General features: G+C 33.8%; 1 protein-coding gene across 1 annotated transcript; it reads left to right on the top strand.

Moving 5' to 3' along the window:
* Positions 1 to 361: 361 nt before the first annotated feature.
* Positions 362 to 984, top strand: LOC108321831 (stress-response A/B barrel domain-containing protein HS1). Its single transcript, XM_017553700.2, has 2 exons — positions 362 to 535; positions 639 to 984. The coding sequence occupies exons 1-2, from the start codon at positions 396 to 398 to the stop codon at positions 841 to 843; spliced, it is 345 nt and encodes a 114-aa protein (XP_017409189.1). The 5' UTR covers positions 362 to 395; the 3' UTR covers positions 844 to 984.
* The last annotated feature ends 14,107 nt before the right edge of the window (positions 985 to 15,091 follow it).

Below are 15,091 nucleotides of genomic sequence, written 5' to 3'. Positions count from 1 at the left end.
AAAATTATGATTTTAGTCGTTCATTAAGTATTTATCATTTTCCTCTAACAAGGAAGATTTATAAGAAATGTATATATAACAAAAGTTCCAATAACTTACTTTTAGGAGATAAAGTTCCAATTACTAATAATGAAATTAAAATTTAATTTATTCAATAATGTTGGAATATGGAGCATGTGATGGGTATTTCGGGACCCAACGTTATTGTGTGGCATTAAGAGAGAAGCTCAATGATCGAGGCTACATAAATATAAAAACTGATAAAGGATACAACAATACGTATACCTATACATCTGGCATCATTTAATGTACGTATTTATTGTGGTAAATGTGGGTATATATATAGAGGGTGAGAGGGGCAATGAGGTTGTGTGAATGAATAGAACTGAGAAGAAATGGCAGAAGCAAAGAAAGAAGTGAGACTGGTGATATTGGCAAAGTTCAAGGAAGATGCTACTGCTGAGAAGATTGAAGAGGCCATCACAGAATATGCAAAACTCGTGGATGTCATCCCAGCCATGAACTCATTCCATTGGTAAACATACATATATAATATTATTCTCATATTATCTAATTTTTTTTTAACTAGTTTTAGAGTACAGAACATCATCGTAATAATTTAATGAATTATGTTTCAGGGGCAACGATGAAAGTGAGAAAGTTAACCTACACCTGCACGAAGGGTACACTCATATATTTGAATCAAGCTTTGACAGCATAGAAGGTGTTCAAGAGTATGAAGATCATCCCGACCATGCTGTCTTTGAAAAGCTGCTTCTTTCCTGCACTGAGAAGCTGCTTGCCTTTACCTATCAACCTATTACTGTTAACCTTCACAAATAATTAATGGCTTATGCTGCTTTCCTTTAAATTCATCTCAATAAGTAATATTGTTACTGTATTTTCTATGCACTGCAATATTCATCATTCTGTCTCAGCTTTCTTTCATCATTTCTCCAATGCTAAATCAACCTACTTCTTTTATTCTTCTGTTCACTTTTTCATTTATATTTATGCACTACCCATTCAAAGTGTTTTATCAGTTAAATATAGAAAAATATACTATATCATACTGTTACGTTCATTTGACATTTATATAAAAGTAAAATAGTTATAAAAATATAAAATTTTATATTTTTTTTAAAAAGGAAAAAATAAATAAAAATAGTGTAAAAATGAATGTGAAAAGGTGTGTTAAATAATATTTTTCTTAATATATCCAACTTGGTAATAGTGACTTTATAAAAGAAGGAATATTTCGAATAAGAAAACTTAATAATTAATTAAATAAGTTCCAACAAAAATAAAATATATTATGGAATTAAAATTTAAATCTTTTTTTTCTGACTTTGTACTATGAAATTTGAACATGTTTTTATTCATTATATATATATATATATATATATATATATATATATATATATATATATATATATATATATATATATATATATATATATATATATATATATATATATATATATAGATAGAGAGAGAGAGAGAGAGAGAGAGAGAGAGAGAGAGAGAGATTGTATCAAAATGATATTTTAGTATAAGGCCACTATTATCAATGAAAATCTTTTCTAAAGTAATTATGAAAAAAATAAAACATATTGTTAAGTCTTCTTTCAATGCAAAGAAAATGTTTTTACAAAACATAATTTCGTAGATATTTCCAAATATTACCAGTAATTAATAAAGGTAATTGAATGCAAAAATAATCTTTAACTTATATGATGTAGTTTTGAATTTTGGGTCATTTTGGACAACCAACATTTATAATGAAAAAGATTGATCATTTCATTTGAGAATGTCATGGACCATTGAAATATATTTATTTTTCAAATATGCAGGTATTATTCTTCCTAAAAAGCAATCGGAGATGTAAAGTTAATACGACAACAAATTGTACATGCAAAAGATTTACCGCATTAAAATTTCTTATTTCAATGTTTTTAATCAAGTAATGAATCTCTAAAGTAACAAAAGTTTTGAAACAATAGTAAAATTAAAATAACATTAGTGGTTATTTAGTTAAAAAAGAAAGATTAAACCAACATTTGAGAATCTTTGGAGAATATTATCAGATTAGTTGCACGTATATATCGAATAGAAAAATTATCAGGAATTTTTATAATAATAATAATAATAATTTTATGATTTTTTATTCAAATTAATAATATAAACATCTATTTTATAGTAATAAGTTTTTTATCCACAATACTTAAACTTAAAACCTTATTAACAGAGATTGAGTTTTAAGATGAGGAAATACCCTTTTAGAGGATTACATAGTTTTTACTAAATGTCATATACCGCACCAAACATTTTAATGAAATGACAAATAAAATAAATAAAAAATAGATAAATTGAAATAATTATATATGCCTTGTAGTTGATAATGCCTATTCTTAAGAAGATAAAAAATAAAATTAAGAGTGAGATAAAAAAGGAAGAAAAATTGTTTAAGAATTTACTATTTTAATAAATCACTGAATATAACTTTAAATGTTTTAACTTTAAGCATAGCAAGAACTAGTGTAGTAATTATCTTTAATGTTGCATGAAACTAATTCATCTCCATGGCTTAAGGAATTCCTTTTTCAAACAGTAAATTTCATTTTTCAATTATTGTGAATGGCAATAAAAACTAAAATGATAGTCAACAATAAGAAGGATAAAATTGTATATTTTCGGACTTCTATTACTAATATTTTAATCTTAAGATTTTTTTTCCAGTAATTATCTTTGACTTAAATTTTCAATAAAAAAAAAATACTATATTGAAAAAGTACTCCATTATAATAATTTGAAGTTTATAATAATTTGCAATCATAAATATCAATTTGTTTCGCAAGTTTTATTTTTTTCTTTTGGGTGTGCTAAATTCATCATTTGATTTTCCTTGCAATCAACATACAACTCTTAGTTTTCACAATGAATTAAAATATCATATATATATATATATATATATATATATATATATATATATATATATATTTCTTTCTTTTTATTAAAAGTTGGTGTTCCCAGTAGCTTTCGTGTTTGCAATGTGCAATGTCATCAACACACTATTCCTAGCCACAAGCTCCTTTGCTCTAACCATTTGTGGTAGTAAGAATAGCTACACACTTATTTTTTTCAATTAAACTTTTAACTGAGGAACTGAACCATGTCAAGTTCAAGTTCATAAACCAAAACTGTTCTTGCTATGCTGTCAAAGAAGAATGAGGTTAGTCATGTAGAAAAGGAAGGTATATATATCTTTTGTTAGAAAAATCACTCTAATAAAAAGTATAACGTGGGGGAGACAAAGACAGAAAATGTTTCACTGACAACAACATTAACCTTTAGAGTTTCAAAGATAAGGAATCTTTCCAATGAGATTCAATTAAGAGAGATAATTACACTTTGTTCACTTGAATGAATTTGGAAGAGATTGATTGAATGGATTTGAAGATAAATTTTTTGTTGTTTATTTCAGTGGATTTGGAGGTAAGTAAGAGTGGATTTGGAAGTATATTTTTTTAATCTGTCACATCAATCAAATCCTATACTAATTCTCACAAACTTTACTTCCAAATCCATTTTCACTTACCTCCAAATTTATTCAAATAAACAACAAAAAATTTACTTTCAAATCCTCTCAAATTCATTCAATCACTCTCCCCAAATTCATTCAAGTGAACAAAACCTTAATGATTTTTCTGTAAAATGTTTTTTTTCTTCTGATTCTAAGTTTTTTTATTGTTTGAATTTTATAAGTTTTGTTTATTGGAGTTTTATTTTTCTTTTCGACCTCTGTAGATAGGTTGGGACAACCATTTGTCTCATTTAATTATTATTATTTTTTTGAAAAAAAATGCTACAAAAAAAGTTCACTGTGTTATTTACAAAACTGATGAAGAGGATTGTCATTTACAAATAACATGTATTAACTCCCATCTTTAATAATAATTGGTTTGAATTACCATCAACTATAACACTCTTATTAATAAAAGTGTTTCAATAAATAACACCGAGGGTCATAGGAACATGTGCATAGTATTATTTATGCAGGATTTTGGATGTATGTTTCTCTCTTATAGTTGATCTAAGTTTTTGCCCTCTTATCTATAGAAGCTACACATATTTATCCTTTTTACTTGATTTGTATATTCTAAACGTGTAATATCTTCTATAATTAATATATTATTTATTGTTGATAAAAATTATTTCTGGATTGTGTAACATGTATAAAAGGACAGGGGTAGAAAATAGAATGCACAAAATAATACAAGCATGGGCAGAAGATGACAAAGAATCCATGCAACATCAAAACAGTTAGGAGGAGCACACATCTACACAAGAGAAATGAGTATTTGGAGGATTAGAGATATGTCTCGTATGAATTTTCTTTCTAACCTTATGGACTCTTTGTCTATTCTCTCTTATTTCTCTACTTATTCTGGGTTCTTCTATGTATCAGGTTGAATCCTTAATTCTTCCAGCTAAGGACAATCATCAAAGACCATACAAATTATTCTATTCCTATTGCATTATTTTTGTTGAGTTGTGTCGCAACCGGAATCGTGACAGGGAATGACTAGCGAGACTCTTTAAAACTAATTAATGATTTGAAAATAGGAGTTTAGAGTCGTCACCATAGTTTATTATGGAAAACTACGAAAAAATCATATAATAAAGACATGGTCTACGAAATCAGAGTTTTGAGTTCGGGAGTCGGTTACGCATAGGGAAGATGTTAGTACCCTACAGCGCCTGCTTGAAAATAATACCTTTAATTAAACGTGCAAAGTTGATGTGGTTTGAAAATAACAATGCAAGACAAAACAAATAAGAAAAATATTTTTTATTTTTAGGAAGCCCGACAATGATTGACCTTGCTCCTACGTATTCTCATGTGAGAAATCAGGGGTACGTAGTTCTTTAAAAATAAGTTTAGAAAGATGTTTGAGAAATTGATTGGGAAATTGTTTGAAAGATTATTTTGGATTTTTGGGAGGTGAACCTGACAAGGATTAACTTTGCTCCTACATATCTCCACTCTTGATGGAGAATTAAGGATCACGTAGTTTTGGCTCAAGTTGCTAGGATGAGAATTTGATATTTTTGGAGTTTTTGGATATTTTATATATTTTTTTGTATTTTTTATATAATATTTAGATTTTGCGTAATGAGAACTAGGCTGATCGCACGAGTACTCATATGAATTTTTGGTTTATTTTATTATTTTGCGTATTGCGCACTAGGCTGATCGCACGAGTACTCATATGACTTTTTTAATTTGTTCTATTATGTTGCATAATAAGTACTAGGCTGATCGCACGAGTACTCACACAACTTTTTGGTTTATTTTATTGTTTTGCGCATTGAGTATTAGGCGGATGATTGTACGAGTACTCATACGGATATTTATATTATTATATATTTTTTAAAGCTTTATATATTTTTGTCATTTTTTTTTGTTTTTATTTTAAGAAAGAGAGATGAGTTGAAAGATCTATGACATACAAATGTAAAAAAAGCATAAGATAAAATAAATGTGGTAGAAAACAAGATAAATTTATAAACTAAAAAAGTAATCAAAATGCATATATAAATGGAATGAGAAGAACATATGTACCTTGTTGAAGATTTGAATGATAGAGCAAAACCTGACTTGTAATAAGTTGTGAGAAGAGGTAGGTGGAAGGTGAAGAAGATGACCTTGTAGTACAAATGTGGTATGGAATTTAATATGTATAGAGGGATTAGGAAATAATAAAGTGTAAGAGAAAAAAGTAGAGTTTTGGGATGGAATGAAGAGGTTTTGAGAGAGAAGAGATGGATGTTATGTAATTGCCTATGTAAAAATGGAGTGAAGAATGGATGGGTATTTATAGAATTATGGACGGAGAAAGTTGATGAATAAAAATAATATAATAAGTTGGTGGAAAATTTAGATGAAATAAAATATAATAAAAAAGTAAATAGTAAAATTTAATGTGGAAAATAAGTGAAAGAAATAATATAAAAAGTGGGTGGAGAAATTAGGTGAAATAAAATATAATAAAAAAAGTAAGTGGAAAAATTAGAAAAGTTAGAAAAAAAATTAAATAAAAATAAATATATAAAAAATGTAATAGTAAATGAAAAATGTATTTGATGTGGAGGATGATGCAGAAGGTGATGTGGAGAGTGAGGTGTGATAAAAAAAAGTGGTGAGGAAGTAAAAAAATGTGGGATTATTTTGGGCCATTGGGTTAAGAGTTAAAAATTCAATTTGGGGGTGCAAACAGTAAAATAAATAGTATTATTTTTTATTTTTTTTATTTTTTTTTATTTATTTATTTTTGTGATGAATTTTATTTATCCGGATAAAATTGGGTGTTGACAAGTTGTAATAGAATAGATAATATATTGTTATACATACAAACTCTGCTTCATCAGTTCTTCAATAAAATTCATTTGTTTCATTGGTGCTTTCATTACTCTTCATGGCTGGTTGAAGGATGTTCAAGCTGAATTAAAAACCCAATGTAGTGAGATTCAAAGATTGTTGGAACGATTTGAGCTATCGTCAAGAACATGACAACAATGCACAAAAAGAGGCAGAAAATCAACATCGATTTGATAAAAACCAAGCAACATTAGAATGCTTGTTGCTGGAGAAATCAATGCACCAACAACATGAAGAGTCGACGACAAAAAATTCTCCAAGACCATTGAATGCAGCGTTTCCTATGAGGAATAATTCTTTGGAGTTTTCTCACTTTGATGGCACATCGTCAGTGCTTAGCTGGATTTTCAAGGTGGAGAAAATTTTCAACTATCACAATACACCGGATATGGCTAGGGTGGAAATATCGGCTATGTATTTTGAGGGTGAAGTGGTACCTTGGTTTCAGATGTTACAATGACTAGTAGTTATTAATACATGGGTGGATTTAACCTGTGCTCTTAAATCAAAAATTTGGACCTTCGCCTTTCGATTCTCCAATGGCTGAATTGTTCAAACTACAACAAACAGGTTTGGTCTCTGAATATTATTTACAATTTATGTCCCTGGAAAATAGATCAGCAGGTCTAAGTGATGAGGTACTTTTGAATTGTTTTCTGAGTTGGTTAAATGTGGATATTGAAAGAGATGTGATGGCCCTATCCCCAATTTCATTGTTGAGAGTAGTGGCTTTGGCAAAGCTATACGAAGATAAATATTGTCCTGTAACCAAACCATCTTTCACTAAACCAATGGTTTCAACATATGCAACGAAACCTATGTCTCAGCCTCTGCAACAAACTTATCAGAATCAGAGAAGTAATATTAAAGCAAGCCTTCCACCTCTGTTACCCACTCCAAGCACTCCACAAATAAAAAATAGCAATGTGAAGAGAATTAGCAAGCTGAAATGCAATTGAGAAGAGATAATGGTCTTTGTTATTTTTGTGATGAAAAATTCACTTTTAATCACAAATGTATCAACAGACAACATATGTTTCTGGAATTAGAAGAGGAGGATGTAATTGGGCAGGATACTGCAACAAAACAAGAAAAAGTTGATATTCCAAAATGTTTCTGAGGAAGAGCATCATCTATCTCTGAATGCTTTAAAAAGGGGAATGAGTGTGGGCACCATTCACTTTTTAGCTCACATTAATAAACTTTCGATGCAAGTCTTAATTAATGGTGGTAGTTCTGATAATTTTTTGCAGCCAAGGATTGCAAAATTCTTAAAACTTCTAGTAGAACCTGCTTCCTTGTTTAGAGTATGGTAGGGAATGAAATTACATGACGATTGAAGGAAAAATTCAGCAGCTTAAGGTGCAGGCACAAGGACTTTCCTTTGTTTTACCTGTTTTCTTACTATCAATTTCAGGGGAAGATTTAATTCTTAGAGCTAGTTGGTTAAAAACCATTGGTACTCATATTGGAAATTATGATGCTTTGCTATTGAAATTACTTCATAAGGAAAGATTTACTACACTACAAGGAGATAAGGAATTGATGCCAGCTCAAGCTCAATTAAATCATATCAGAAGAATGATGCAGACCAATGCTATATCAGAAATATACAATATGCAACAGGACATTCGGAAATTCATCAATGAATGTGTAGTTTGTTAACAAGCAAATGTGGCTCATGCCTTACCTAAAGGTCTATTGCAACCATTGTCTATTCCTCAACAGGTTTGGGAGGACATTGTCATGGATTTTATCACCCATCTTCCATCTGTCACTAGTTACGCAATAATAATGATATTGGTTGACAGATTGTCCAAATTTGCCTATTTCATTATGTTAAGATCAGATTTTTCCACTAAATCTATGGCAGAAGCCTTTATTGTACAGGTGGTAAGATACATGGAATTCCAAATTCCATTGTATCTAACAGGGATAAAGTTTTTATTAGCTCCTTCAGGCAATAATTGTTTAAATCTCAAGGAACTACCTTAGTCATGGAATTCACGTATCATCCCCAATCCGATGGTCAAACGAAGAATCTAAATAAGACATTGGAAATGTATTTGAGGTGCTATGTGTATAAGAATCCTAAGTCTTGAATGAATATGATGTCTCTTAGGCCCAGTATTTGTATGATACTTCCTTTCATCACAACTTAGGTATGACTCCCTTTCAAGCGGTGTTTGGAAGACTTCCTCTGAAACTTAGAAGATATGACCAAAATCAAAAGGATCCCACTTCAGTGAGGGAAGATTTGACAGCCAGAGATAAAATCATATCACAATTAAAGGTCAATCTATTGAAGTCTCAAAACTATATGAAACAACAAGCAGATAAAAGGAGGCGAGACTTTCAACTACAAGTGGGAGATCTTGCTTTGGTCAAGCTGCAACCATATAGGCAACAATCTCTAACCTTACGTAAAATTCAAAAACTGGGATTAAAGTTTTTTGGGCCCTTTGAGGTGATTGAAAAGATAGGATTTGTTGCTTATAAACTACAATTGCCTAACACAGCTAAAATCCACCCAATGTTTCATATTTCCTTGCTCAAGAAGTTCCAAGGTAGTTCACCACAACAATATCTTTCCCTGTCGTTAACTACCTCAGAGTTTGGTCCCATAGTGCAACCTTGGAAAATATTTAATTGTAGAGTGATAACAAGGAATCAACAGAAGGTGTCACAGATATTAATGCAGTGGGACATTCTAGATCCTAAAGAACCTACTTGGGAAGATGTGGAGGAGGTGAAAAAGGCTTATCCTTTGTTCAACCTTGAGGACAAGGTTGTTTTTTATGAACAGGGTAATGTAACATGCATAAAAGGCCAAGGGCAGAAAAAGGATGCACAAATAATACAAGCATAAGGCAGGAGATGACAAATAATCCATGTAGTAGCAAAGCGGTTAGGAGGAGCACACATCAACACAAGAGAAGTGGGTATTTGGAGGATTACGTTTGAGGAGAGAGATATGCCTGGTATGAATATTCTCTCTGACCTTTTGGACTCTTTGTCTATTCTCTCTTATTTCTCTACTCATTCTAGGTTCTTCTATGCATCAGGTTGAATCCTTAGTTCTTCCAGCTAAGGACAACCATCACAGACCATACAAATTATTCTATTCCTATTGCATTGTTTCTGTTGAGTTATAATAAAATAGATAATATACCATTATACACACAAACTCTACTTCATCAGTTCTTCAATAAAATTCATTTGATTCAGATTGAATAAAAAATCATGTTTAAAAAGAAATATCATATCATATCCACAAACTTTATTAAAAAATAGATAAAAAAAACTGCACAAACCAAATCATTAAATCTAAATACTCCATCTTATTACTTATATTTTGAAACACTTTTGTTTCTTTCCAGTTTTGATAGTGCATCGGTTGAAAATCTCAACTAGACATGTAATTGCTGAGGGTCTACCCATTTATTTGAACATCACTTTTTTTTATATAAATAAAAATAGAAGTTACAAGAGATGAATAACATCATCAAAAGTAGATGTAAAAATAAAACTTCTGCAAGTAGGAATGAGATGAAAGCATTTGAAGTAGGAGAAAATCAGATAAAATCCAAGTATTTTGACGGGAGAGGATTTCATTTGAAAATTTATACATATGATGTGTGAAGAATATTTATTTATTTTATATATCATCCAAAAAAATGTTAAAAAATTTATAATTAGAAGTATTTCAACACTTTATCAAAATATACAATATTATTCTCGTAAAAAAACATAATTAACACATACATGATGGAGCCTGTATAGGATAGATACCCTTACAAACATACATAATTGGAATTTTCCCATGATTTTTCTTTTAGATGATTTATAGATAAATTTTTTAAAAATAAATAAGTGTTAATTGTGAAGACCAAGAAAACATGCAGAGAGTGGAAGCCAGGTGTAAGTAAGAGAATGGCCGAACGATTTTTGGCAGCAATATTTAAACTGAGATTTTGAAAAATCGTGCAACTTCCCTGCTGCAACCTTCTTCTCCACTAAGCTTCTGCACATTTTCTCCTCCTTCTCTCTACTTTCTTCCTTATATTTCTTTACCTTCTCTTTAAATTTTCTCCTTCCTTCTTCTTCCGATCAACAATCAGTTGGTGCCTGAGCACTCCTGGTGTCAAGGGCCTCACTTTGCACCGATCAAAATCCTCTCTTGAAGCTGGTAAGGTCCGAAACTTCTTCCTATGAATTCTCGGCGTTTTCTGTGCATGCAAGCATTGATCGGCTTGCATGTGTTCTTGCATTTGTTCCTGAGTCTTTTCTCTTTTGGTTTCTTCGGTTGGTTTCGCTGCACCGACCAGAAATTGTAGCTGTTGTAGAAGTTCTCGGGTTGAAACGTGTAAAAGTGATCTCTTTGATTCAAGGTAAGGGAAGCTAGTAATTTAATTACGTTTTCTGTATTGGAATTGGTTGTTTGAATGTATGCATCTATGCTTGAATGATTGTATTACTGATTTGTGTGTATGACCGAGACTTGTGAACTGTTTGGTTTCTGCTGAAATAATGTTCGGTTTCTTCTTGGTTGGAGAAAGTGAATGAGTGAAATTGAGAAGTTGAGGCTAGAAATGAAATTAGGTAATTAATTGTGTCTGAGCATGTTTAGTTAGACTTGTTAGAGCCTTTAAGTTCTTCTATAAGGTATGAAAAGTGAGAAATCTGACTTTGGGTCCTTGGGTTCTTATTTTGTGTAAATTGAGGTGAAATCTGTCATGAAACTCTCTAGATTTGTGTTTTTGAAAATTAAGTATATCTGATTAGGTGTGAATTGATATATGATTCAAGTTTTGAGGATTAGAAGTTAGCCAAAGTGTTTAGAAATGGTTATGTTGGGTGTTGTTCATAATTCTGCAGAAGTTCTGCAGAATTATGCAGAACGCTGAAATGGTTAGTGTTGATCGTTCGACCTTGTTCTGCTATCGGTCATAACTAGGTTAGTCTCTTTAGAGACTTTCCAGTTCATTATCTTTCGGATTCTTAAAGAGTGCTCAGTCTGTACTGACACTCGGTCTCTCGAAGAGTGTTCGGTTGGTACTGACACTCGGCTTCTTGAAGAGTGTTCGGTTTGTACTGGCACTCGGACTTTTGAAGAGAACTCAGTCTTGTACGTAGTGTTCGGTATAAATTATAAGGGTTCAGTTTAAGGCGATAGTGTTCGGTCTTAGCCAGTAGCGTTCGGCGTAAGCCAATAGTGTTAAGTGTAAGTTAAAAAGGGTTCAGGGGTTTAACGTTCGGTTATGTTCATAGGTTAAAGCAGTACTTCCGTTCGATCTCCAACGTTCACAGGGTCGTTTGGTCTTATGAGTGAAAATATAATGTGTATGAAAATTCTTTAAAGTAATGTGGAAGAGAATTCCAAGGCGGAATGTCTCATGAATGGTTTGGAATGGTAAAGTATGAATGTGGTCATGCTAAGTGTCGTTTATCCTGATGTTCTATGATTACTCATTCTCAAGTAGAGAGGAGTAACTCATGTGTGAGAACGGCAGGAGGTCCTAGTCCATAGGGTGAGATGGGCGACAACATAACGGACTTACCTTGGGTGGCAGCTGTTGAAGGCATCCCAGCTACTACACCACCTGGGTGCAAAAACGTCTAGCTACACAATTCATACAATCTGGATGGTAAAGTTTACGTGGTCGGTCTTTGCTTGTTGTGTGCTCGGTTATTCCCTGAAACATGTACATGATGGTTGTATGGTTGATATGTTGTTTTCTTTGCTGGTTTTTATCTTTGTTAAATAATGTGTTGTATGGATTAATTAAATTACTTAAATTACTCTAGCTTACCCTACTTTTCTGTCTTGTCCTTCCCTGTCCGTTCGGTCGTTCTCTTCACTGCAATGATCATCCTTTGGATGTGAGTAGAAGGCGATGAAGACTCCATGGAGCAAGTGCTGAGTGAGGAGCCCCCATCTTCTTAATTTAGGGTCGTTCGGTTTGTACATAGTACTGTATGACCGTTCGGTTTAGGTATATATCTTTTTGTACACCATTCGGTTTAGTCTTTCGTTTTGTAAAGTTTAAATTATGTAGTATTTTTGTAAGGCCGTTCGGTCATAAACGTACCCTTTTTCTCTCAGAACTGAACTGTAATATTGTTAATCGTGAGTATCCTATGATATGGTTTCACGCTATATTTTTGGGATGTTACATTAATTAAACAGGTATAATACCTATTTTGGTCCCAATTTTGGTTGGGAATGTTCGAAATGGTCCCAATTTTTTTTGCTGTTCAATGTTGTCCTAAAAAACGTAATTTATGTTCAATTTAGTCCTTTTTACAGATGGCGTTTAAATCGTTAACGGCCAGATGTCCAGATGTTCAATAAATGACACATCACCCTTGACACGTCATCATCATCTCCTACCTCCAGAAGCCCTAATTTCTCCTACACAGAAACCCTAGCCACCACCTAACCTTAACCGTCGTCGCCACGGTCACGACCAACCACCATCTTCGCACCTCCATCATCTTCTCCACCATCTAAGCCCTAATCTTTACCTTGTTCAGTCCCAATCAAACTGACTGACGTTTGGAGCTCAACATCTTTCAATTACTCTTCTTGGACACGTTTCAACAAGTCATTGGACACCACCAAATTATCGCATCTAATACTATCAACTTCAAACTCCACCTGCAATCTCAAATCCCTGAAGCTCTCTACTAATTCCAACTCTCTAATCATCAAGCAAGAAACATGCACCAATTTTCGACTCAAAGCGTCAGCTACTACATTTGCTTTCCCAGGGTGGTACAAGAGTTCAAATTCATAGTCTTTGAGGAACTCCATCCATCTCCTCTGCCTCATATTCAGTTCCTTCTGATCAAACAGATACTTCAAACTCTTGTGGTCGCTGAACACCTGAAATTGAGCTCCATACAAGTAATGTCTCCAGATCTTCAATGCAAAAACGACTGCAGCCAACTCCAAGTCATGAGTGCGATAATTCTTCTCATGCACTTTGAGTTGTCTTGAGGCATAAGCGACCACTCTCTTCTCTTGCATCAATACACACTCCAATCTCTGGTAGGAGGCATCACAGTAAACCTCAAAGGGTTTCCCTGTGTCAGGAATAATCAACACCGGTGCACTCGTCAACTTCTGCTTTACCTTTTGGAAATTAGTCTCACACCTATCAGTCCAAACAAAGGGCTGATCCTTCCTGGTCAATTGGGTCAACGACGCTACTATCCGAGCAAAGTTCTCAATGAAGCGGCGATAGTAGCCTGCTAAGCCCACAAAGCTCCTGACCTCTGTAACCGTCTTAGGCCTTTCCCACTCCATCACTGCTCGTACCTTGGCTGGATCAACAACAATTCCGCCAGCCGAGATAACATGCCCCAAGAAAGGCACTTCATCCATCCAAAACTCACACTTAGACAGTTTTGCATATAACTTTCTTTCTCTCAAGATTCCAAGGACTGTTCTAAGGTGATCTTCATGCTCTTCTCGAGTCTTAGAATAAACCAAGATGTCATCTATGAAAACAATCACGAATTTATCTAAGAAAGGTATGAAGATCCTGTTCATGTAATCCATGAAGATGGCGGGAGCATTAGTCACCCCAAAAGGCATGACTACATACTCGTAATGGCCATATCTGGATCTAAAGGCTGTCTTCTGTACGTCATCAGCCTTCACCAAGATTTGATGGTAGCCTGATCTCAAGTCAATCTTAGAAAACACAGTGGCTCCATGCAATTGATCCAACAGATCATCTATCCTAGGCAACAGATACTTGTTCTTGATCATGAGTTTGTTCAGTTGCCTATAATCAACACACAATCTGGAGCTGCCATCCTTCTTCTTCACCAACAACACTGGTACACCCCAAGGTGAAACACTGGGCCTAATGAATTGCTTCTCTAGCAACTCTTCAATCTGTTTCTTCAATTTCGCTAACTCTGCTGGCGCCATCCGGTACGGGGCTATAGAAATTGGTCCTGATCTTGAGACCAAGTCTATAGAGAACTCTACCTCTCTCGGACGAGGTAGGCCAGGAACTTCTTCAGGGAATACGTCCATAAAATCATCCACAACCCGAAGATCCACACTCTGGTTTCCCGGAGTTGAAAGGTTTGGATCCTGAACTCCGTCCATGTAAGACATGATCAGGAAACAACAAGCGCCCTTTATAAGGTCTTGTCTCAACACCCCCAGTGACAAGGGCATGTTCTCGCCTTCATCGAGGAATATCAACTCCTTATTACCGCAGTCGATGAGGATTCGATTGGCAGATAGCCAATCCATTCCGAAGATCACCTCTAACCCCTTCAAAGATAAAAATATGAGGTTTACCTTGAACCGACGTCCCTCTATGACGATCGGACAACGGACACACATAGAAGATGTCCTGACTAACCCTGATGCTGGTGTAGACACCACCAGATCAAGTCTAACTCTTCTACAGACATACCCAATTTCTCAACACATGCCTCTGATATGAAGGAGTGTGTTGCCCCCGAATCAAATAGCACCACACAAGGCACACCAAGAAGCAAACAGCCACCGATGATGAGGTTACCTAAGCTGACTGCCTCTGATCCTGTCATGGCGTATACTCTACCCACCGCTTGGGGTCTACCACCTCCCTTGGGTGGAGGCAAACGAGTCCTCTGCGC

This window comes from Vigna angularis, chromosome 4 (assembly GCF_016808095.1).
Source record: "Vigna angularis cultivar LongXiaoDou No.4 chromosome 4, ASM1680809v1, whole genome shotgun sequence".
NCBI lineage: Eukaryota > Viridiplantae > Streptophyta > Magnoliopsida > Fabales > Fabaceae > Vigna > Vigna angularis.
Note: the sequence above shows the minus strand (reverse complement) of the source record. Positions and strands in the feature narration are given on the sequence as shown.